We start from the raw sequence: 26,655 nt of genomic DNA on the forward strand, positions 1-26,655 counted from the left end.
TCAGCCTGTCTTCCTAGAAGTGCTCCAGCCCTCTGATCATCTTCATGGCCTCCTCTGGACTCACTACGCCAAGTCTATGTTGTTCCAGTGCTGGGGACCCCAGAGCCCCCAGGTGGGGTCTCAGAAGCATGGAGTAGAGGGGCAGAATACCCTCCCTTGAGCTGCTGCCGACACTGTTTCTGATGCAGCCCAGGACACGTTTGGTTTTCTGGGCTCCAAGTGTACATTGCCAGTTCATGTCCAGCCTCTCAGCCACCAGCACCCCCAAGTCCTTCTCGGTAGGGCTGCTCTTGATTTATTCATCCCCAGCATCTATTGATATGAGGGCTTGCCCTGACCCAGGTGTAGCACCTTCCACTGAACCTTATTGAACCTCATGAGGTTCCCATGGGCCCTTGTTCAGGTCCCTCTGGATGGCATCCCTTCCCAAAAATGACTTGGATGTATTTGGCAGGTTTCTGGGCTTCGGGCAGGACATTTGAGCAATTTATTAACAGATGAAGGATGGATTTTTGGATGGCTGGGCTACTGTTTTTTGTACTTCTACACTGGGGAGAAGCTTACATAGAATCATACAGTCATTTAGGTTGGAAAAGACCTTTAAGATAATTGAGTCCAACTGTTAACCCAGCATTGTCAAGTCCACCACTAAACCATGATCGTAAGTGCCACATTGACATGTCTTTTAAATACCTCCAGGGATGGTGACTCAACCAGTTCCTTGGGCAGCCTGTTCCAATGTTTGACAGCCCTTTCCGTAAAGAAATTTTTCCTCATATTCAATCTAAGCCTTACCTGAGGCAACTTGAGGCCATTTCCTCATGTCATTTCACTTGCTACCTGGGAGAAGAGACTGACCCACACCTTGCTATAACCTCCTTTCACATGGTTGTAGAGTGATAAGGTTTCCCTCAGCCTCCTTTTCTCTGGACTAAACACCCCCAGCTCCCTCAGCGGCTGCTTGTAAGCCTTTTGCTCCAGACCAGCTCTGTTTCCCTTTTCTGGACATGCTCCAGCACCTCAATGTCTGTCTTGTACTGGAGGGTCCCAAAACAGAACACAATATTCATGGTGCAGCTTCACTTTCTCACAAAGGCTAGAGATGTACACCCTACAACTAAATGGCTTGTCCTGGTCAGGTTGCATGCAGTCTGATCCTGTTTGTCCCATCCTTTCCCAAGACGAAAGAGCCAAGGAATGGATGTTGTCTCCCTCTATATCTATAGTCAATCAGCAAAGCTTCAGGTTTGCTTCCTTGGGAAGGTAGTCTTTCTTGTTTTCAGCTGAACTGATAGCTTCAAACTGCAGCAAGCAAATATTTCTGGCCTCATAATTAGCAAGGGTTCCTTCTGATTGCATATAGGCAGCCCTGTTGGTCCGTTGATGTTGTTTCTGTTTTGGTTTTTTAAGGTTTTCCCTGCAATAATTGAAGGAAGAATAGAAAAATTCAGACAAGGTAAAATCGGTTACAAGCTGCAGTCACTCAGCTGCCTAGGGTGAGGAGCAGTAGACCAGTGGAAGTGTAGGCTGTTTGAGGAAGCAGAGTGGGGCAGCTGTAGCCTCTGCTTGGCAGCTTAATCCCTTTTCCTCCATTTCTATGCAAGCTGGTGACTTGTAGTATCCTCTTAAAATTATCCATGGCTGATTTGAGTTGGGTGATAGAGAGCATACCTGTAATATGAAAAACTGGTTTTACACCTGAGTAATCTTAAAGCAAAAAATATCCATAAGAATTAATTCTTCTTTTTGTTAGGTTGATCTGGACAGGCAGTAACATCGCTTCCTCCTGCTGTGTTTCCTGGCAGATTCAGAGAATTTTGTCACATTTACCCTATCTCTAACCCTGTCAAAGCTGCTTTGAGAACAACTGTAAAGGAAGTCCATTATTGTGCTAGTAATCTCCCCATGGTTTAAACTTTTAGCACTATTTCTTTAGAACGAAGCCTTTCTATGACCTCTGTTTAATAACTTTTCCAAGTACTGACTGTTCAGTAAAGAAATTGTTTCCATCTTTTCAAATTACAGGAAACCCTTTTTTACTCTTATCAATACTGGTGTGAGATGTTAGTGATGTGTTTTTTGAAAGTCTAGAATGAGTCACTATAAAGTCACTGAAAGGACAGTAGTTACCACATCTACCCTTCTGAATACACTTCATTTACATTTTTAATGCAGTGTCTTTTGCCACAGAGTAATAATTTTAAAGCCTCTCCTGAAAAGAGGCTGAGGCAAGTTGTTACCACGTAAATATTTCTAGGACAGAAAAGATCAAAATAAGGGTGTTAGGGAGACATCCTAACTTCCAGTCATTTTTAGTAAAGATGTTATCTGAGGAACAGCAACTGTTGAGCATGCCTGTATTCTGACTGCCTATGAAACCATTTTTTTTCTGTGTTTTTAAGTTCACAGTTATTAAAGTGAAAACAACCCTAGATGTTTTCTTATTATTTAAAATGGCTGATTTTCTTGTTGATGTATATTTCCTTTCCTATTCTGTTGTGATAACTGAGTGTTTTTAGAAAACTTGTACACCTCTTGGGATGAAACACCTGCAACTAGAATTCAATTACACTGATCTTCTGTATCTTAAACTTCCATCGGGTAGCAGAAGCTGGCTTAAGGCCTCCAGTGTTTTTCAGGTGGTTCCTGGTGATTTGTTTGTTGTAGAAACCCTTTTTTATTATGAGTACTAAACCTGATTTTGGGAGGCCATTATACAGTAATGGTTTCGGGTATTTTAAATCAGCATATTTTTTTAAGCAGTCTGTCTCTGCACTCTTGTGTTGCCAGCTATACATCCTGGCCTGATGCTGATTGAGTTTGAAAGGTCTCCACATGTTCAGGAGTTCTCAGTAGGCGTCAGGTAGTTTTTTGAGACTAGCTGCTGCTTTGCAAGATGCTTTTCTTTTAGAAAGCCAGACAAAGGAGGATTTAAATGTGATATGAAAACCGTGATTCTCAGTTGATACTTTTTGGTGGACAGAATTCTTCTTCATTTCAAGGAGCAAATTTTTGGGGTGCAGATTTTTCTTCTCAGGAGCTCTCAGTGTAATTCTTGGTATGCACACAAGTACAGTCACTCTAGTACTTCACAGCAGGATGAGAGAGGAGAGAGCTTCCAAAACTGTGAAGGGGCCTAAGTAAGTTCTGGTTTAGCAGCGGGTTTTTTTGATCTACAGAGCTCATTTCCTGCTTCACTGCCCGTGCTACTCCCACTATATACACAACCTCTGGGGCAGGGGGTTGGATTAGCTGTGTACACTGTTACAAGCACTTGTCCTTAGAGCAGAGGTGATACCTGCCACGAGGGTGTTTGTTACCCTGATACACAGATTTCTAACCCTGGTGGGTGCTGGTGGAGCTGGTCTGTTGGAAGAGACTATCAAGGGAGGAGTTACAAATCTTCAAAAGCAGTGAAATCGAGATGAGGCATCTTTAATTACAGTGTAACACCAGCTGGCATTGCTTTTCTAAAAACCCTTCTGGGAAGAGGAGGTAGGCACTGCAGTGGTGCTAATATGCAGATGCAGTATGCCAGGGATGTAAAGATTCATTCACATGTGACTGCAGGATGTTTCAAACAAATTCCTAGATTCTAGAATTGGCTAGCTTTCAGTATTTTGCAATTCTGATAATACCCACACTTTGCTTATTGACATGTTATCTGACTTTTTCTCTGTGTATTAATTTTAAATTTAAAATGACTATTATTTGCCTAGCGACCAGCTAGTTTTTGTGTTGTGACCTCTCCAAGTATCACAGATTTTCTATAATAGTGCTCCCCCTCAAAGCCCACCACCAAAAAAACCAAACCAGCAGCCCACATCCTATGTGTATAAATCTAGATTTAAAAAAATTAAACACGTAATTGCTTATGCTATTCTCTTTTAAAAGGTGTGATATTCATACCTTGAAGACTTCTAAATTGTAAGTGGAGTCGTAACATTCAGTTTTGAACCCATACAGTTGATCTGGGTGCTTTCCTCAGAAGTGCAAAGTTGCTCAAGCGCAGTAGTACAAAACTATTCAAGCACAGTATACAACCAATGCAGAGTGAAATGTCTACTTCCTACTAAAGTAAATGCCACAATTAGAAGCATTAAATGAACTTAAGCTGCATGAAAGCAATTTAATTTTTCTTATGTCAGTGTGACTGTGTAGTAACTGATAGTATGCCCTCACCTTGAGTACTGTGTGCAGCTCTGGGCCCCACGATTTCAAAAGGATATGAAGGTCCTTGAAGGTGTCTATAGGGTAATAATTAAAAAAGCTGGTGAAAGGGCTGAAAAGAAAGTTCTATGAGGAGTGGCTAAGGATTTTGGGCTTGTTTAGTTTGGAGAAAAGGAGGCGGAGGTGGTGGTGTCAAGCTCCCCTAATGAAAAGCTACTGTTAAAAAATATTACTACCAAATTTAAGTTCCTCACATTAAAATTTACCTTTGATTAATGAATGCTCATCAGAGGGTGGGAAATATTTGCATTAGGTTCAGATTACTTTCTAACATGAAATGTCACTGGAAGGTGAAACAATTTGGAAGATTATGGTAATACTTTGTAGTTGTATAAAAATGTATGTATTGACGAGAAATATCAGTCATTTGATATTAAAGAATATTGGGTAACTTAAAAATAATAATATGACAGATAAAACTTTGAAGGACCTTTTTTGTTCATTAAATATATGTAAGCTTTCAGCTGTCTACTTATTATTTATTCTCTAAATTAGATGATTTTGATAGAAATTAAAATATATTTTAATGCTTTGGTGTCTGACTCCTGCATGTTTTCCAGTGGTTTGCTACCACACTTGCATAAGCATCTGTAAAGGACAACGGTGTGATCAACTTAGTAGACTATATCTTTTTTTATTGGTCAGAGATGAACAGCAGCTGTAAAGAAAACTCTGATGCCTTTTCCTATTTTTTTTTCTATGTCATCCTTCCAATTTATCCACTGCAGACAGACTTGGTAGCCCACAGAACATGGGGTTATTTAATTAGAAATATGTGACTTTTTTGCAGCCAGTTAAAAGGATCAGCTTCCAATTTTGAATGTTGCAAGAGGAAGTTACAGCATGACCTTTCTTAAAGTATATTTGTAGAAGATGCCATTGCAGGGTTCCTTTTTTTTTTTTTTTTTTTTTTTTTTGTGAATTGCCAGCTCTACAAAATCTGTAGCTCTGAAAGGAAAACTGAAACTTACTTGCATTTCACTAATAATGGGCATCTTGCAAGCCAGGCTTATGCCTTCCATTCAGCTCCAACTGACTGTAGCTACAGTCAGTTGTTCTGTGAGCAAATACACACAATTATTCTGTAATATCTGCATTAACTTTACAGTACTGTTTCTAGAATAAAAAGTAACAATAAAACCACTTAAATGTAATGGAAGTTGTAATTCCCATATGATATACACTAACAGCTATTTGTGTGCCAAACCCAACCTGCTAAATGTTACTGCTTCTGCTGTTAGTTTATACTGACCTTGGGAGTGCCTGTTTCATGGCCTCTTGTGCACCCAGTTTCTGTGTAAGCTCAGCTGTTTATTACACTTCTGTTTTAAAAGGACTGTGGCACCTCTGTTCTATTTCTGCTAAAATCTTGCTTTACTGTTGCATTTTGATTGCATAGTGTACAGTGACATAGTAGAGTCCATAGAATTAGAGGCTTAAGTGGGAAAGTCAAGGTTTCAAACAGAGGGAAAGGGCTTAAGACAAGCATTTCTCCCATATATTCCTGCTACATCAAGAGATCAGGTCATTCTCATTGTGTGGAATCTGTGTCTGACAGCAAGGAAGATTTTTTCATATGCTGATGTATTTTTAGTCTGCAGGTTATGTTGCATTTGTTTCATAGGCCAGTAGTCATTCTTGTAGAGAGAGATGACGGGGTTAGACTGTGTTTGGGATTTTTTTAACTATTTAGGACAGGAACTATTAGTAATACTGTTAATATTAATACTACTTGTGTGTGTGAATTTAGCCATAGGTTACCTTGGAAACTAGGTTCAGTATGGAATTATGCATTAAAGGATCTTGTTCTTCCATGTTACAGATTGTGGGAATTAATATGACAAAATTATTTTTGGGGTAATTTTGTAATGCATACCTCACTGCAAGAAAAACAAAGCCCAAAAAAAGAGATATTGCTTTGATACTGCCAACACTGACAGTGTTCTAAATTGTTCTCTTCTTTCAGGAAAAAGGTTTGGAAGGTAGCATGTTATCTCTCCTCAAAGTTCTGTCCTGGGTATATTTCAGAGGGGTGTTTTAAAGGGACCTCTCCATTAAAGCTTTTTGTCTTAATTTTTGAGAACAGTTAACACTTTTCATTCTAAAAGATATTTAACTTCTCTTTGCAAATGACTTTCAATTTGGCTGTTTAAGTAAACTGTTTGCTTTCTTCAAGTGTAATTAAAACTTCAGCAAAATGAGCTATAGGTAGAAAAACAATATATTTCCATTTTATTTGTATTTCTGTAATATACTGCTTGTATGTGATTTACAGTTAAGGTAAAGAATTATACAATATCAAGGTGCTTGCATTCTCTAGAGCTGGTGGCTGCTTCAGAAATTACTTAGCTGGAAAAAGTCAAGAGCAGAGTTGTTCTGCATTTTATTAGTAGCAAGCAGAAGACATGGAGTGCATTCCTCATCAGGGTGATTATTTATCTCAGTTCTGCCAAGTTTGGTTCAGTCACATTAGGATTCCCTTTAGGGACAAGATGGAAACCAGTGCTGCAGGCATTCAGTGCAGATGAAACCTTTCAAGCATCCTGAAACGTAGGAGCTGCATTTGGTTGACAAATGAGTGGAATGTCATATTCCTCTTCATGTATTTTTGTTTGGGTTGGTTTTCTTTTTTTACTTGCCAGTTTTTCTGTATACCTCTTGAAGCATTGGTATTAGGGGACATTTCTCTCTTCATTTATACTCTCTGGAACTCCTACGTGACAAATACCACCATATTTTGGATGTTACAATTCTTCCTACAGGACGAAAAAGGCTTGTCTTATGTAGTGTTTCCCAGGGCATGTCCCACAATGCAAGGAAAGAATGGTTTTGTTTACTTGGAGACAAAAGGAAATGTCTTGTTGCTAAATGTAAACTTTACATTAGTGAAAATAAAGTACACTAAGATATGTTCCATGTATTGATAGTATTCTGTAGGAGTGGTTTACTAAAATGCAATCTCACGTATATAGGATGTGGATTCCACCTGTGAAGCTGTTAATTCTTCATACTCCACCATAGCATCCTACCTGGTACTATTGAGAGAGTCAGCTTGGTCTGAGCCACTGTCACCTCTAAATACCTGCTGTAATTTCAACCAAATGAACGTGCTGGGTGGTATCTGGGAAGAGCTTCTGTTTGTGACAAAAATATGCAGACGGTTAAAATAAGATTTTTGATATAGTAGATCTTTGAATAACTTGAATATGATTCCTTTTTTTAACCAAAACAGAAAGAAGAAGGAAAAATTCAAGGGCAGCTTAATAAATCGGATTCTAACCAGTACATCAGAGAACTGAAAGATCAGATAGCTGAACTGAATCATGAGGTAAGTGATATTATACTACAGTCTCTGATCACTTGTACCTTTTGTCCTTTCACCTGTAGCAGGTTTTGCTTATTTAATAGTTAATACATCTTCAGTACCTGTTTTTGCCAAAGTACATTATTTTAAATGAATGCAATAAAACTCTTATTCATGAATCTTGCCTTTATCTTGGGATGTAAGAGAACAAAAGAATGTTTAGTTACATGATTTGATGTTAAATGAGATTGACATTTATGTTCCATCTCGGCTTTTTCCTTAATTTTCTTAATTAATGAGTTGATCATGTTGCATTTACTCCACTTGGAACTGCATATATGAGAATAAGCTCCTTTATGTCTTTATTTGGTACAACTATTAAGGCTACTGTAATTAGAAATTAAACTTCATTTGTGCAAGTGGAAGAATCCATGAGTAAATTTCTTGGTTCTTGCTGTTGCAAGGATGAATTTTATGTGGTATATACTGAGATTGCTTAAAAAAAAAAAAGGATGCTTGCTTAATATCAGTTAACAGATTTTTAAGTTTTAAACTGTCAGAACCTTCAGTCTATGAAATTTCTGTCTTCAAACTTCCTTGCTCTAGTAGTTGTAGTAATTTTCTGTTAAAAAAGATCAGAAGGTCTTGAAACAGAGATGGCTTATGTAACTCCTGTGCTCACTGGCTCATTTCAGTTCATGCTGCATTGTGAAGAAATGTTTTTACCTAATACTACATTTTACCTAATACAAAATGCCTGGTCATCTTTGCAGTGAAGTCTGCTTCTGTTTCTATAGCCTTTTCATACACAGCCCTGAAAGTGTTGCTTAAAACCATAGGATTGTAGAGCAATTCAATCTAATTGTTTGTTGCCTTTTTCCTTTAATTAAACAAACACATCCTTTCTTTAAGTGTAGATGGTGTTTTCCTAACAATCTTAGTAGATCCAAGCTTTTAGGATTAATCCCTTGAGACTTATAACACAGTTGAGGATCTTGGAATGTTGTCTATGCTATAGATCACTATGTTATAGATTAAGGATAGTCTCTAGGGCCATCAGTCCAGCACCTTTACCAATCATTAAGCTCACTTAAAAACAGGTTTAAAAATCAATAACCTGGCTTTCTCCATTAAAGCACTCTAGCTAGTTTGCTTTGTTGCTTGCTTGAAGAATTCCCAGAAAGCCAGCTATTTAGTGTATTTTTGCATTATGAACAAAATAAGGCACTTTTCCCTCTGACTTTTTCCTCTGCTCAGTGTCAGTTTAAAAGGTAAGAAACAGTGCTTTCGGGGAAAAGTAGAATTACTGTTGAAAAGCTGTTGCATTATTTTGTCTATACAATAATTTGTTATATGCCTGGCTGAGCAACTGGATTGTCATGAAAGCAGGCAATACTGTACATCTTTAATGTGCATGAGTTAATGTGAACAGGTTGGAATGAAGATGAGGTTCATAAGCTCACAGAATAATGATAATTCTGAGTAATACCAGTGATTTCCTAAACAGTTCAATCTAGACAAATCATTATCAGCATCTCACTTTGACAGAAAGGAAATGCTATGAAGAACATAAATTTCAATAATAGCAGAGTTTGAGTAATTCCATGTAGAAGAGTGCTCCTCTTCCAATACGTGCTTTGTGGTGGCTAAATTTTTAATTTCCAAACTAGGTAAACACGATAGGGAGGAAATCATTCTAGCATACATAGAAACAGTAAGAAGAAGTGGTTTGACTTGATGATTTTACAGATTTTACTTTCTGACTTTAGTGATTCTAGGAGTTTATGAAATTCTGTATGTAATAAACATGTTCTACCTTGGCAGCATTCTCCATGTTTCTTTACAGACTTTCTTCAAGCCTGGAAGTCTTTGTTTACTAATGACTTCTTTTTCCCTTTCACCCTTACTGTTACGTATCTATTTGTCTAGTTTTTAAATAAAATATTAAGAGGGAAAGTAGTGTTTCCTGCAGTGTTTCCTCAAAAAGCAAAATCTGAAGAAAATGGCAACAGGAAGAGACAAAAATGTTTGCTCTCAACTGCTAAATGTTAGAAGTATAATTCAGTCAATGCCAGTTAAATAAACAACTTCCTTAAATCTGCACTGAAGTGTCTTCATGCATATATCCATTAATGACCATGTTCTTTGTTTTTTGGCTAGATGCTTTCTGATTCTACTTCTGCAAAAGCTAAAAGAAACGTTACACATTTGCAAATGCATCTTCCTGAAGATAGGGTGATGGCGTATGTGACATGCTAACCACAATCTCCCAACTGGTTAGCATGTAAAAGGCACTGGAAAAGGAACAGAGCTCTTGGTGACTGTATGGTTACCTTCTAATATATTGTAATTGTGTAACTTTAAGCTGCACATAAATGCAAATGTTAATTAAAGCAAAAGTTATAATTTAAGATAGGAGTGGGATGGATACGTGTGAAACAAGATGAAACATCTAGGCATGGCCATCAATGTTGATTCTGCATATTTAACGTTTTTTTCCTCTCCAGCACTGCATTTTTACAGATTTTTACACCAGAAAAGTTGCAGGTTCTCCATCTGAAGGATGGAACAAAATAATGACCAAATCCTATATTGAATACAAGTAGCTGCAGACTAAGTCCATATTCTGGCTTTTGGATAAGTACTATTTTGTGCCTTTGGCCAGCAGTGTGAATGTATATGTTTCTCTATCAGTGGAGCCTGGAGGAGCTATATGCTTTAATTCTGTTCTGTGATATCATCCATCAGATGGTGATGGTACCAAGTTGTGGCAACAGCATAATCCATCCTGATTGCAGAGTTCTTGTAAAGGTCTACTGTGCCATCAGTGTTTGCAAGCCAGGCTAGTAGCCAGGCACAGGGTAAATCTAGGGTATCGGTGAGGAACACCAATAAGGCCAGCAGAGAGTCACTATTACTGCCCCGTGTCTAAAGCTGAATTGGTTACTAAAAGGTGGGCTGGGAGTTTGCTATGGCACAGGTGCAGCAAGCTGCTGCTGTACCATTTCTTGACTAAGTGAGGAAAGTTTGGCCCTTGGTATTCAGATATTTCTCTCACCCGTTCCAATGGGGTAACCTAAATCAGCAATGTGTTGCAACTCTGCGTGCTATATCAAATGATGAATCAATGGACTCAGATTACAAAGGGTAATTGGCTGGAAGTTTTTGTAAGTATATACAAAACTTTTTAAAAATACAATTATTTTTGGTCATCTTTTTCTGAGCTCAAAATTTTGCATGCTTCTTAAATATAATGCAGCTTGCAGCCTGAAGGATAAATTTCAGCTGCTTTTATTACTCATCTAGGAATACTAATGCTATAGTCAGCTTTCAAATAATATTATAAGAAGACTTACTTGTAGTCAATTCAAGTTGTGTTCCTGTTACTGAATAAAACTGCAAGTACTGGAAATTGGTAGTATGGCACCCAAATTTGAACCAATGAGCCACATTGGTATTAAATGTATAAGGTAATTAAATAGAAAAATACACCTTTTTTCTTACCATTCAAATACAGTAAAATAACTACAAATAGAATTATTGGATTTTCGGCTCGTTCTAACAAACTACCTGCCTGATTCCTTTTATACCTAACCAGAGGATTTCTGTAACATGGTAAGCTGAGTTGAATATTGACTACTTCAGAGTAAGTCTTAAACATATATTTGATGAACACTTCAGAAGAACAAACAGAATTTGGAGCTTTGAGAACCTTGTAAGAAGAAGTTGTAGACTTCTGCTCTACTAGACTTTTAGACTTCTGTAAATTTCTGCTTTAGTGGTGAACATGGCAGGGTTAGGTTAGTGGTTGGACTCTGTAGAGGCCTTTTTCAACCTTAACAATTCTGCAGTTCTGTGCACATTATCTTAAATGTATTTACATGCACCTCTTTCTTTGCACTGACTTGAACACCCAAATATGGGTTAGAATTTAAATATTGAGCAAAATTTGTAATGTTATGTAAAATAGTGAATTAATTCTTAAATTCCTCAGTGCAATCATAACTTCACTCAGAAATCAAATACATGTAGATCAATTACTACTTACTTGCATTTTGAACTTTAGTAAACATATCTGGTTTTGTGCTCATTGCCTAGAAAGTTACTGACAGCTATCCTGTAATCTTTTACACAACTTATCAATTCAAAGAACAGCTAATGCATAATGAAAGGACACTCTGACTGAAGTATTTCTAGTTAGCTAGTAGCTAATCCTGTGATAAGTCACGTATATTAAGTGCTGTACTTCCTTTTCTCCTTATTGGCTGAGTTGCTTTATTGGGTACAAAGTTGTTAGGTGGTTGTGACTTAGGACTTTATTGTTGAAGGTTGAAAGTAGTGTGAAAACCTGAAATGTTGAGGATCATCACAAACAGGAAGTCATGATGTAAACTTCTTTGAGAGCTTTTAATATGTACTATTAGACACACTGTTTGCCTTTTCAGAATCCTGTGTTCAGTTGCCATTTCTTCTTTTCATTAATTTGAAGTCTTTCCACCTAGCATTTTCTTTCTTCCTCCATTTCCCTCCCATTGTTAAAGCTATCTCTGCAGCATTCTTAACTTCTAGCTTAGTGGGATTTTAACTTAAAATGCTTTATCACAGGCTGCAACTTCTGTGAAGCAACTTTTGTTATTCTTGTCAGTAAGTACAGAAGCTTGGTTCCCCTGTGTTTGGCACAGGAGAAATAAAATCTAGCAATCAGTCTATTCTGTCACTTGACCTTCCAGTTCATGTGCTTTAACTGATGTAACACAAATGGCATGAGCACACAGACACTGCAAGATTTGTACTGTGGTTAGACACTTTCAGGCTGCATGAGGATTACTGATGCTTCACAGAAGTTGCCTTTGATTAGATACAGAAATGTTAACTGAAAGCAACTTCTGTAAAACATTTTTACTGTTCAAGAGAATATCTCATTAAGTAGGTAGTACTGAAGTAAAGCTGTTAAGCTATGTGGAAATGAATACTTTGGAAGTTTGGACTGTTACAAGCTTCCATTAATTTGAAGGTTTAAGAAAACTGTGACTCTTGAACAAGCTGTTATTCTTTTGAACACAAATCATATACTGGAGAATTAAGGAGGAGGTTGCTTGTAGTTTCCCACCTTTTCCTTTCAATTCAAACTGAATGGAATTAAATGATTTATAAACTGCTGAAGTTCTGCATTTCATGCACTACCCCTCTGTATGTGCAGTAACTTTATATATATTACCCAGCAGCTGCCTCTGCTTCCTGTTGGATGTTGCAAGGCTTGTATGTGTTACCTAGATTACAGGGGTGGTACAAAAGATTAGAATTGATGTGCTTACCCACAAACTACACTGGCAGACCGCAAGACACCTTTGGAGACAAAAGCAAGTGGTTTCCAGTCTTTCAGACTTTGTGATTTAGGACAAAGTGCTTAAGTTGTTTCACATGAAACTTTACAAAGTTTGCCTTTGTCACACTGTTAGGTGATTTTTGGCTCTCTTGGAATCCTTTAATGTGTTTGTTTTGCTGTTAAATTTCAGTTTTTCATCTTTATATACTACAGTACTTCAAATTTGGTTTGGATTTGGTTTAATCTTATGACAGCTTTCATACTAAAAGCTGAATTCTGTCGAACATGTGTTGAAGTTCACAAAAGCAAGTAGCCTCTACAATTTGGGACTGCAGATCTGTATTGGCTGTGTTAGAGGACAGCTTTATGAAAGGCAACAGCAACATACAGAAACAGTGCTTCCTTCACTTAAGACATTTTTTTTCTTAGAAAGCAGGAATATAGATGTTGAAGATATAGCCCATTTTTCAATTTTACTATGGCATTTGTCCATCTGCAGGGATTATTCCACTCCCCAGGAATTGAGAGCTGATAGCTGGAGTTTAGGAAGAACATTGTGAAAGTACCACTACATATTTTGCCTTTTTTTCCTGCATGCATCTTATATTGACCAATGTCAGAGGGAGAATACAGAGTTTTCTCCTAGCTGTTTCTTTCTAATGAGATATCCTCTTGACGAATAATTAGTTGCAATATTTTGAGAAGAAGCAAGGATGATGTGCAAATCTTATTCAGGTGTGTTTGATATTTGACCAAAAACCAAAATTCTGATGTTAGTGTGGCATACTGTTCTAACATTTAGAAAACTCTCTGCAAACTTGTCCAGTTAACAATATCTCAGCATGGCTGATTAAGAAGAACAACATGGCAAATAACTGGAGCATTATTATTTTGCCAAAATAATTTTTCAGGCATTCAAAAGACTTTATAATAGTACCTTTAAGTGAAATTCTAGAGGTTAAATTCTTGCATATTGACAATGCAGAAAATGGGGTGCTTTTAAAGGTATTTCCCATTTCAGTATCTGAAAACTTGACGGCTCTTCAAAGTAGTAGTGAGCATTAGTTTACTACTCTTCCATGTCCACATAGGTATAGTTTATCTAGGAATGGATCTGATATTATGTTTCAAGAACCTAATGCAGTCAGTAAGATTCTGATAGAGGTGTTATCTCTTGGTCTCATCTTGCTCTTGGTGAGCTAACATTTTAAGATTGGCTTAATGAAGAGATATAAAAGTTGGAGATTAAATACTATGCTTTTAAAAGATTTTGCTTGTGTAAATAAAATTCAAGATGCTTTAAGTAATGACTTTGAGGATAAATAATGTATAAGTTGTGACCAAAGGAGTAACTGGTTATATGGCTGAATTAAGGATACATCTTGCAACTTACATTAGATTGCTAGGCTTTCACTGCTGAAGCTAAAATGGAGAAGGGAAAGTGAACTGTAGCTCATCAGTGTGGAGGATTTAAAAAATTCACCTGTATGGGCCACACAATAAAATACCTAAATAAAATTCAATGCACTACAGTACACCAAATGAAATATTAAACCACATTAACAGTTCCTTTAGTCTTAAATACCATAAACTTATATGGTAGGTAAACTGTGTTTTAAAGCTGTCAAATTATTTCCTCCTTGTTTTTTTTATTATTAGCTAATAATCTTAAATCAGTGAGTGGTTCTGAGCCCCAGCACAGATTGATCCAGGCTGTCCCTGGAAGAGATGAGGGAATATCTTTACAAGCAGCTAAGTGATGACTCCTGCATTGGCCATAGGTGAGAACAAAATTATTATGCTGCTTATGGCCCATTGGAGTAGCACGAGATGGGCTGGCCACTGCTAGCAGCATTCCTAGCTCCTATTTCTCTCATCGTAATTGCATCTGGGCTTGATGATGGTATACCAGTGAGGAAGCATTATTCCTTTTCTCTGTTAATTTTATTATTAGGCTTCCATTGAGTCAAATTCAATGCTTACCACTAGACTACATTCAGAAGTAGAGCAAATAACTTGGAGTAAATAACATAGCTTTGCATAATGGAGATATGAGAATTAACTGGGGAAAGTGAATTCTAGTTAAAGTTAAACCTACCAGAAATTTTTTTAAGTTCTCTGAAGACATACTTAGAGAGTGATGGATAGCAGTGGATCAGATCATGTGTGCAAATGAGAATGAGAGATCAGATTTATCACCATTTAAGTACCTGAGGAACAGAAATAAGTAACATTTCTTTCATCAGAACAAGGGAAAAACCAGCAGAGCCCAAAAGGCCTCGTACTCTTCCTGTAATATTTGCAATTAGATAAAATGTTCTTTTACTCAGTCTCTTGCACACTTATTTCCCCACCCCCATTTCTTCTGGAAGAAGTTTACTACTCTTTTTTCATGTAGTACGAGCACACCTACATTTGTCTCTGGGAAACTGTCATTTTACTTGCTCACTTTTATAAAACCAGCTAAGATTTGTGGGATTCATTCCAGTCAATTTTTACTTCAGTCAATTGTTTTCCGTTCATAGTTCTCAGTAATGTTGGTTGAGAGTCCTGTATTAACTCTTGTAAAGCACTTGTTTCTCAATACAGACTAGAGTCACATTAACATCTTCTAATAGTTTTTTTACTAGACAAATGCTTTCAAAATATGTGACTCTCTATAAATGTTTTCTTACTTGATAAGAAATGTTGTCTCTGAAAGGAAATATGTTAGCCCTCCGATTTACAAAGTAAGCATTTCAGCTTGTGGTGGAATTTTATAGCACAATAAATCATGTGCTTTTCTTTTACCATATCTTGCAAGCACAGTTGAACAAGAGATGATCAGATTCTTCCCTCCCCACAAGTAAAGTTCTTGCAAGGGCAGCTAAAAATGTAGTTGCTTTACTAGTGTGTGTCAAAGTTACAGAGCCTCTGTGCTGGCAGAGCCTGATTTAAGTGGTTGTGGTCAGTCTGAGGAACCTGTGATATGATAAGATAGCGTTTGTGAGGTCATGTGGTTTGCAAACACCCAGTCTAATGTAGCAGCTTTGTCTACACAGGATAGTTAAATATATACTTTATGCTTTAGAAAAGTGAATTGCTTTATTCCTTTAACTCAGCTTGTCCTTAAGAGTCAGAGATGTTATACTGGCTTGATAATGCCCAGATTGTTACTGAAAGACTGAACTGATTGGGAGACTTAATTATCCAGTAACTTTCTCCAGTTTAGTTACCCTGCCCTTAATAAAGCAGCTAAATCTCTAAATAAGCAGCTATTTGGCAGCTATCTCACTAAATAAGCAAGCAACAGGCAGATGGAACATACAATGGAAGAATGTGTATTTTATGACCATCATTTGTTTAATTCAATTAACTTTGAATGGTCACAGTGTAATTAACACAGACATGTTATGCTTGCCCAAAATGTCAGTATTGATTCCATAATGATGGTATTTCATTCCATGCATTGGCATCTTTGCATCAGACAAGGTTTATTCCTCTCCCTTCCCCCCTGGTAACACCATCAACAAAATATTTTCCATCCCTCGTGAGGGTGAAGGAAACCTCTAAATGTGATCAGTGAAACCAGGACAGTGATGTAGTCTGTCCTTAAATGGAACAGGTATGACTTTGTTTACTTGGATGAGGGCAATGATTTTTGGTATGAATCTTAACTGTTTCACTGCCACTTATTACAGGTTAGATTCAATGGTAAAATAAATGAAGATTGGCGATTGCTGTTTTTATAAATATTTTCCCCCTTTGTTTTTTTCCTGACTGTATTCTACACATCAAAGCTCCAGATCTGTCTTGCTGAGCAATGTAATAACAGTTCTCGATTGCTACATTAGAGATGAATATAGCTAGCTATAATTAATTACACTGTGTCCTTTAAAGTTTATGTGGATTGCCAAAGCAAGTAAACTGATTATAGATAAAGTTATTTCTTTATCATGGCAATAATGTTCTTGATTGTCTTGATTGCATGACCTGTCTGCTTTACTGATCAGAGCTATGTCAGATATGTTTTTCCACCTATAAATCAAGTTTTGGGGATTGAAAAATGGAGGAATTGAGGTTCCACTGGTTTATCTGAGTGGTTGTTCCTTGCAAAAATTTTGTGTTAGCACCCATACACAGGTGCCAGCTATGGAAGAAAACAAGCTCAGGAGAAGACTGCTATATATTAGCTTGTAATAGGTCTCCGTAAGCTTATCTGAATATAAGTGGGGCGAACAGTGGAAATGTGGTAGAAACACCTCCTAAAATTCTTTTATCAATTTGAGTGGCAGCCAGCACAGATGAAAGTCATTTCTGCAATCAGGGGTAAAAATGTTACTTAGTCCATTTAAAAATGCTGAGTTTAAATCCTGCTTTAAAAGGACAGAGTAAAAGTGTGAAATGCTCATTTCCTGTAACTGTTGCCTGTAATGGGCGCATTTTCAGTCTCTATCAGCCAGTACGTTCTAGTTAATGCTTGAGGTTTCAGTAACGTTTGTATTTATAGATGCATGCGGTAAGGAGAAGGAGTATTGAGATTTAGGTATTTTCTTGAATATAATAATTGCAGTACATTAAGTGTGATTATACTGCTGATTTAAAATATTTTTCTTGCCATGTCCTCACTCCAAATAAACACTTCCATTACAGCTTCTTGTAGAAAGAGTTTCTGGGAACTTTCTATAAATAACTAGCTAGTAGGTAGAAGGAAAATTCCTAGGCCTGTCATCTTGGAACTTCCTTTGGAATTGCACACAGTCTCATTACAACAAACCTGTCAGATCTTAGAAAAAAATCCCTCAAGAAGTAAAACCTGACACAGTTACCAAATACTGACTTCTTTTCAAAATAGCATTAACAATTGGGTATTCCTCAGCGCTGTTGCTACTTCAATTACACATTTCATACCTAACTTCAAAGTTTAACTTGATTACATTGTACTAGATCAAAACCAGATACTTTAACCATATAGTGCAGTGATCATAAAGTCATGACCTCCCATTGATCGCTTTATTGGTTTCCTGTTCTGATTCACTGGAAACCTTCTGGTCTGAACGCTTGTTGCTGGTTTTAATCTTTGTCACGTTTACAATACAGCAGACTTGTCTATGGTAAAACTGATATACAACATACACTTAATTTATCATATTTTGTTTTAGCTCAAGTGCTCTCAAAATGATAATAAAACTTTTTATAAAAACTTAAGAAATTTAAGAGTACATTCAGAGCAATTGAAATAAACAGGTGGACAACTGGGGTGAGCTTTCTTTCAATGCATTAAAATAGTTCTGTAGATTTTATTTAAGCTTCCTAACAGCTATAGGGATTTTGTAACACATTTTGTATTACTCTTAGACTGAATATGACTTACAGAAGCTGGCAATTTAAAACAGAGGCCAAATATTTAAATGCTGTTAAAAAACCCCAAAGCCTGAAATTACTCATTCTTGGAAATTCTCTGCTGCTCTTTTGCTTTTCGCTTACAACACACTGGAGGGGTTTGAACTCTGTTTAGTGGTATGGTCAGCAAAGTTCATTTGAGATAAATATTTCAGTTTGTATAGCAATATGTTATTCTTGGTCATCCTTTTAAAAGTATGAGCTTCAAAAACAAAGGTAATAGTCTCCTTAAACAGGAGACTTTAGTAATTAACTGCATACATAATCTTGGTTTCCAAAGAGCTAATGATGAGTGGGGCAGATTCAATTAATGTTGTAGTACCTCATATAGTAGGCTTTTAAGCCTACTATAGATGGGGAAAAAAAGCCAGTACAGAGACTCTTTAGGTTTTTTAACTTTGAAGAATAGCAGCCATACTGGCACAGCCAGAAAAAGAAGCCTAGGTCTGTTCAGGTATTTAATATTGTCATTCACTGCTCTACTGCTTGGGCCCACAGTAGGATTATACAGCTTAGAGTTTACTACTTGCTCTGATTTCTGATTAGCTTCTATTGCCAGTTTCAAGGGGTTTTTGCTACAATTGCTCAAAGATGTGGAGAAATGGCACTGCAGCTATATTAGATTGAATCCATTTATAAACTCCAAAAATCACAGTCACAGAATGAACTAGGTTGAAAAAGACCTTTGAGATTGAGTCCAACCTATGACCTAACACCACCTTATCAACTAGACCATGGTAGTAAGTGCCACATCCAGTCTTAAACACCTCCAGGGACAGCGACTCCACCGCCTCCCTGGGCACCCCATTCCAATGCCCAATCACTCGCTGTGAAGAATTTTTTCCTAATGTAAACTTCCCCTGGCACAGCTTAAGACTATGTCCTCTTGTCCTGTTGCTGGTTGCCTGGAAGAAGACACCCCCCCCCCCCCCCCCCCCCCCCCAAAAATCTTGCTATAACCTCCTTTCAGGGAGCTGTAGAGAGTGATAAGCTCTCCCCTGAGCCTCCTCTTGTCCAGGCTTAACAACCCCAGTGCTCATAGCTGCTCCTCATAGGGCTTGTGTTCTAGACCTTTCACCAACCTTGTTGCCCTTCTCTGGATGTGACTGAGCACCTCAACATCCTTCCTAAATTGAGGGGCCCAGGACTGAAAACAGCACTTGAAGTGCAGCCTAACCAGTGCTGAGTACAGGAGAAAAATGGCTTCTGCATCATAGTACCTGCTGGATGTAATATTCGTCTGAACTGATATTTGTGTCCTTAATGGCAACATATTTCCCACTAATTCCATTGGAGATGGTCCAATTACTTCATTTGCTGTGATAAGCATTTTTCCAAAAAAAAGTTAGTGGGAGTATTTTTAAAGAAGTGGTAGTATAATACTGTATGCCTTAAACTGGAGTCATCTCGTTACGATGGGAGAGTCATCACTAAGTAGCAGTCAGCTGTTAAGTATAAGGGATCCCATTAGCTGCTGTGGACAGTCTCAGAAAGTTTTAAGAACTCCAAGTAGTTTGCTTTTATTCGTGTTAAATGTGATTATAATTTAATAGATCATAACTGATTTTTTTATTGGCTTGTAATTAGGTTTTGACTCCTAAATCTCTATTTTCATGGTGCCAAATTGACAGTGTTTTTCTGAATTATAGGAGAGGTATTTGAAAATCCTTATGACTTGTTTCTTCAGCTAAATGTGGTTAGATCATACTTTCAGCAACATTTTAGTTTTCTTTTGAATCATGTTTGGAAGGAAGGAAATCTTATGAAGAGTTTCAACTATTACTAAGGTTGGAACAAATAAAGAGGGAATTCTGATTTTTAGATTCCTGTAAGTAAAAGCACTGAGAATTCAGGATCTCTATTTTTTAAATAAACATTTAAATTGACATATTGCCTTCTGCCAAAGCCAATTTTATTCACCCAAGGCAGTGGTCATATTTTGATGTCACTTGCGTATTGCTTGGTTATCTTACTGTGACTAGATTTAATATTTATTGGCAAGCTTTGTTAAAACCTGTCTTTATTACTTTGGACTTGAGTAAATGTCAATAATTAGTTACTGAAGCCTTTTAAAGGGAGCAGACAGTAGCATTTTAGTTCAACTTTTCACCACTGAACTACTAGCTTAAAACCTCACAGGTTACAACATAAAAATATCTCCCAGAGCTTAAGTCAAACTCATTCACAAAGTCCCACTTCAAAGTTTGACATCTGGTCCCAAGTCAAAAAAACCAAAGCAACTTAGAAATATAACTTGCTTGCAACTGACTGTCACCCTTCAAACTTGATTCTACTATGTAATATAGAACGCCTTTTGAATTGTTTAAAACTTCTAAATTTCTCTTTACTGTTTCTCCTTCACGCCTGGCTTGATGAGGCAGTCAGCATCAGGTAAGAAAGTTTATTCTAAGGTTCAAGGATCTGATTGTTCACCTTTTTCCAGCTCTTCTATATTTGTGGAAGTACAGTGTTACCTGTTAAAGAGTATGTACAGTTGAAGTATTTTCATATGTTGACCAGTTTGTCTTTAAAATGCTAAATTCTTTAGACACAAGAAGGTATATAAATACACACATTATTAAGGTTTTGTTCTTGATTCAGCTGGCTTTTGAAGGGATAATGATGATATATATTTTGATCACATAATGTTATTAACCCTTTGAAATGTCCTAAAGACCATGTGAATGTGCAGTAGTGAAAACTGAGTTGAAGCTGCAGTCATCTAGACAATATGACCTTGATTTGAGAATTAAAAGCAAAACACACAGGGTTTACCACACCAATTTTTTTAATTGGGGTTTTTTGGGTTTTGGTTTGTTTGTTTTTTTTAAATTTTTTTGGCAGATGTGATCAGATTTGAGATTCTTGCAAAAGTGAAGCAGTAAGAAACAGGTTCATTTAAATGTCACTTGTTGGAGTGACAGAGATCTAGCTCCCTTCACATGAAGGAAGGCCAGACACAAAACTGAAAGCCTTTAACAAACATTGACTCTTTGTACAAAAGAGAACAGAAAGTAAGAGACACTGGGGTGCAAGTCCATACTTTGCTCAACATGGCTGTAGTTCCTTCAGGGATAAGGATAGAGTAGAACAGGAGGGGGGAGGGGGCAGGCTGTGTTTGGGTTGGGTCCACACATCCTGCATTCCAATCCTTAGTTGGATTTCCCATTCTCTCGATATGCTTGGGTAGATGATTGGCAAGATCTTAGCTTAATGCTTTAGTTCCTACCTTAAGCTCTTTTTCCACGTTCAAATGAAACCCTGACAAGCAAGAATCTCAAGTCTGTCTTAAAAAGATGACAAATTAACTTCTGTGTGAATAAGGTGATTATTCATCTATTGCAAAATCTAAGCCATACCTACACAATGGCAAACATAGAATTGGTAGTTACAAATCAGGAAAGATGTTTTCAAGTTGGTATTGAGTCCTCTGACATCACTGGCTTAACATGCAGCACCAGCCAAATCAGACAAGGCAATGCTGGGCATCAACAGGAAGTATATTAAAAACCAAATAAAGGGAGTTGTATTGCCACTTGCTGTCTAGATGGATGTAGAGAGTTTATAAAGAAGGTCTGTAGGGAAGTTAAAGGGCAACTGAAATTACAGTTATCTTGATTACTCCCTGTTTATGAGAGGCTAAAACGAATTGGAACTCATCTGCTCTAGAGAGAAAGCTGAAGAAGATGTGATCTAAGTTTCAGAAAAATGATCACAGAACTGCTTTTCACCACTTGTTCCTGCATTATTAGAATTTGGGGGCAGTTACTAAAACAAGTAGATTAGTTTAAAAATAAAGGAATTTCTGGAATTCATTGCCATAGGAAGATGTGGAGATAGACAGCAAATAATATAATCAGTCATGGATGGCTGATGTATAAATGCATGTCAAAGCAGCTAGAAAAAGATTTCATTCATATTTGCTACAACAGTTTCTGGACAAGTGAATGGAGGCCTGTTGTCACTGTTGGAGATACCATATTAGGCTGATGGACTGTTGCCTTGAGCCAGTAGGACAGTAATGTTCCTGCCTTGAAAAAAGATACTGTTTTTTCTTTTAGGAGTGTAGAGCCTCACTTGCTAGACTGTAAAGTTATGTGAGAGTACAAAACTTCATTTTAGGAAACCTCCATTTTAGAGCTTTATGGTGGCATTGGCCACAGGTATCTAACTGCATTGGCGTGCAGGCTGTCTGCAAGTTGTTTCAAATGCTTTGAGAAGCCTTACGAAGCCTTCCTGTTGCAATAAAAATTGCAAATTATCTAGTTCCTTCAGAAATGCTCCTGAACAAATATTAGGTTGAGGGGCCCCTGAATTATCTTCAACTATGAAAGTACACTTGCCCTTGTCAGTGCAGCCTAGTATGCTGTTAGCCTTCATCACTGCCCAGGGACAGAGTGGATTCAGGCTTAGCCTCCTGTGTGTCAGGACCCCATTGTCCTCTTCAGCAGTGTTGCTCTCCAGCCTGTTGATCCCCATAATACAAACAAGGTCTATGCTGTAGTATTCTGGCTGAGGTGGCCATTTCTGAAGTAGACAGAAGTTACATTGGTAGATGTGTAGTGTGTGTTCTCTGCAGTATGTTCATTTCTTCACAGCAGTCTGTTTCCCCTTGGATGTGAGGAGTACTTAAGAAAAAAAGGCAGGCAAGTGTAAAGCTGCAGATGAAAAGGGTTTCTGGAAGGTCACAGATTTGTTATTTTAATGAAAGGATGCACAAAGATAACAGTGTTTTCTGAGACTCCCTTTAGGAACTGGCAAAGGCTGTGTCTATTCATGATCTCTTTTCACCAACAGCATTTTCCACAGACTCCCATTTGGAAAGGTTACTGCCTAAAACTGTGAAACCATGATTTTGTCATGTTTCCTAAATAAGTTCATCTAAAGGTATCATGTTTAAGTCTTCAGGAAAACAGCTGAGGTCATTGGCTTGGCTGAGTGTTCAAAACAACTAACATTGAGTATCAGCTTTATAATTTCAGGTGAACCAATGGCTCAACTGTACAGACCTAAAAGCATATAATTTCTTATTCTAATATGAAGTTTGTAGTCACTTGTACAGCAGTTCTTTTTTTTCCTGTGGTGAGGGTGGAGAGAAATTGTTGGGTTTCTGTGTTTTATTTTCTTAGTGACTAAAATTGATAGCTGTTTTGGAAAATTCATGTGGCAGCTAATCTGATCATACTGCAGGATATTTTCAGGAATAATATTTCTAAATAACACAAGAATGTCTTTACCAGGCTTTCTGCATCTCGGTATATAAGCTAGTAAAAATTATCTATTCCGGTATAAGCTGATTTTGCTTGCATCATGAGTTATGCTGTGCAAATGTGGAGTTCTGTTTTGCTTGCCTTTACACAAAGTCCTCATAAACAACTGCAGCCTATGTGTATGTAAAGAAAATGCAAAAAACTAACATTAGTATGCATAGTAACAACCACGGTTTAGATCTACATCATGTACCCATATTTCTAACAGGGATTTTTTGATAAAACATCAAAAGCTGGAGTTTTTACATGCTAACGTGCAATTTAATGCCTTCTAGCATGATTATGACTCTTGTAATCTTTTTTCAACTCCTTTTTATTCTCATCTTCTGCTCAAGCCCATGGTAAGTACAGAGATTCCTTCTTCCCCAAATGGACAGGTAAAAATCTCCTATTGGTGTCAATACTGAGGACATACATGCACTTCTCATTTATCAAAGTGAATATTGCTTCAGATTTATGAAACATCAAACAGATTTCTGTAAAGAAACTCTTCAGCACTTTATTCTTTTCTATTCTCCAGGTCTGTTACTGCAAAAAGTCACTTCCAAAGTAGCACTTGGTGCTTCTTCCTTTTTAAGCTTTTAGAGTGACATTTGGAAGGTTCTATAATCCATTTTTAATGTTTATCTGCATCCTCAGGATTTTTTATCTTAATGCTCTTAGACTGTCAAACTGACCCTGAGGTATTTGCTACTAAAAGCTAACAAAAATGAAATTCTAGATCAAACAAACCAAAACACCACAAAAACAACCAACCTCCAGAATGTCTTCCATGAGCTGCAGTTATTTTTCATTAAATTAACAGGGGACTTGCCAGACTTTAGTGCTTTGGGGTTTAGTTTTGAATAGCTTGAATGCATGGTTGAAATTGTGTATCACTGTGCATCACATTGAATTAAAATGTTACCTTGTCCATGGTCTGACAATCATTTTTGTCTTGTTTGATATTCTCTTAAAATTGCAACTACAATCTGTTTATGCTATACAGAGACATTTCTCTCGTACAACTTGATCTGAAATCTCATTGGATCTGAATTAGATAATTAAGATACCTAATGTTACAATGTAGACTGAACTAAACATATTCTCTGGGATTTTTTCTGTGACTGTGAGAAGCTGCAATATTCACTTGGGACCCTGTTCTTTGAAGGGGGGGCTTTTTCAAGTAAGAAATCAGGCGATAGGAGAAAGAATGGAGCTGTAAAAGTAAAATGCTAAGGCCAAAAGAAATTTGCTGCTATTTGTTTGCTGTCGAAACAAATAGGCCACTCTAGAAAATAGAAACCATCCTTGTGGGGATATTAAAGATGCAGTAAAAGAGGAATCTCTCATTATTGATTCTAGGTACCTTGATTATTAAGCCTTAAAACTATAATACTTGAAGTGATCATCAAATGTGGTACTTTTCAGATCTTTCATTTTATCCAGTAAGAGTTCAATGAGGCATTTCTTGAAAATGCACTTGTTCTTTTGGTTTGGTTTTTGTTGTTTGGGGTTTTTTATTGCTGGATTCTTGAGCTCTGATTAATTGTCAACTTCAAATTTTTCTAACAGATCAAATGTCTAAAAGGCCAGAGAAACTTCTCAGACCAACCCACTTTTGATGGGATTCACATTGTCAACCATTTCACAGGAGATGATGAATCATTTCATTCTTCTGATGAAGATTTTATAACTAACTCCATACAGGAGAGTGGGATGAACTTTCATCTACACAGGAGGACTGGTCAGATGTCTTTGGATCACACACTTGTAGACAGCAGTGACAGTGATACTGAAGAAAGTGCCCTGCAGACTGGAAATTCAGACAAGATGGTTTCTAAGCAGAGAAGAATGGAATCTTACTCTACTACTGTGTGATTATCACTGTGACTAGCACTGAAGACTTCCATATTTCTTTAAGGCTGAAATTGTCGGGTAACTGAAGCCATCCAGAGTTGGTTTAGGTAACTATTGGATTTGGTCTGGCCTGTGATAAATATACATGTACTGTCTATCTGCCTTCTCTCTTTGCCAAATCTTGCTGATGACATACCATTGCCATAAAACAGGCTGGGAAGGAGTTGATGGATGACAGTTTTGACAGTATTACTGAATGTTCTTTGGTTTAGAAACTACAAATATATTATTTCTTTAATGTGTAAGAAGCATTTTTGCTGTTCACAAACACGAGAATTATTTTCCTCAAAAGAAATTGCTTTTGTGCAATATTTTATGCTCTGAACAAACGTGTATGTTTTACATTGTTACCCTTTTGTGATCAAGATGGACACTAGTAAACCATCTGATCATTACACACATATATATACATATAATTATCTTATGCTTCTCAATTAGTTTTGGTTTTTTACTAAAGTTATTGGATGCCCACAGAAGGCTTGAAAGACGAGCCTTTATCTGTACTACTTTATATATGCAAATAATGGTCACTAATGTCATAAAGGTGTTTTTCACCATTTTCACTTAAATCTGTGTGCATCTGCTTTAGATGTTGCTAAATAATAACTGGTCTGAATATGATAATTACAATAATGTTTATTTTGTACATATTTATGTATCTACACCAAGCTGAAAATGTACATTACTCCATTTTATATGAGGAATGTAAATGTTGCAATATTACTGTCTCTGGTATTCTAACAGGAAAATGAATTCTGTATATACACACTAAAAGTGAATTACTAAATAAAGAAAAACACTAACTTTGCATTAAGTTTCAGACTAGCTACACTAACAGGCTCATGTCAGAAATGCTTGTTCAAAACACTATTGACTGAAATCTTTTACCTTCATGTATATGTAATGAAAATAAATTTTTCATGATTTAACAAGGTTGCAGCATTTACTGTTTAGTCTCTTCCAAGCTATAGTCCCTGGTTAACACATAGTTACTTGCGGGCTCTAGATAGGTTCAAATAAGGTGAAGAATTATTCATATGTTAGTTCTAATGAAGACATGGTCAGTGCAGTGAAAATATGTACATTCAGTGCTCTTACAGTTTATACTGCAGAACTATCTAGGAAATACACTATTGGTGCCATCACAAAATAGCTGTTATGAACAAAGCAGTAAGAGCTAGCTGAGCAATCTGCTTCCAGTCTCCTGAAAACTGAGATCCAGTTAAACAGCCTTAGCTTCTTGA

General features: G+C 37.1%; 1 protein-coding gene across 7 annotated transcripts in view; it reads left to right on the top strand.

Moving 5' to 3' along the window:
- EVI5 (ecotropic viral integration site 5) overlaps nucleotides 1–26,340 on the top strand; it is a 75,113-nt gene extending 48,773 nt beyond the window's left edge. For 5 of the 7 annotated variants that reach the window (XM_048312725.1, XM_048312722.1, XM_048312726.1 and 2 more), the window contains 2 exons: nucleotides 7,463–7,558; nucleotides 25,067–26,340. In XM_048312725.1, coding sequence (XP_048168682.1) covers nucleotides 7,463–7,558; nucleotides 25,067–25,372 — 402 coding nt within the window. In that variant the 3' untranslated portion in view covers nucleotides 25,373–26,340. Of the gene's footprint in view, nucleotides 1–7,462; nucleotides 7,559–10,601; nucleotides 10,702–20,623; nucleotides 20,634–25,066 lie in introns of all 7 variants that reach the window. The other 2 variants (XM_048312728.1, XM_048312730.1) reach the window with 2 other exon arrangements.
- The last annotated feature ends 315 nt before the right edge of the window (nucleotides 26,341–26,655 follow it).

This window comes from Corvus hawaiiensis, chromosome 9 (genome assembly GCF_020740725.1).
Source record: "Corvus hawaiiensis isolate bCorHaw1 chromosome 9, bCorHaw1.pri.cur, whole genome shotgun sequence".
NCBI classification, from domain to species: domain Eukaryota; kingdom Metazoa; phylum Chordata; class Aves; order Passeriformes; family Corvidae; genus Corvus; species Corvus hawaiiensis.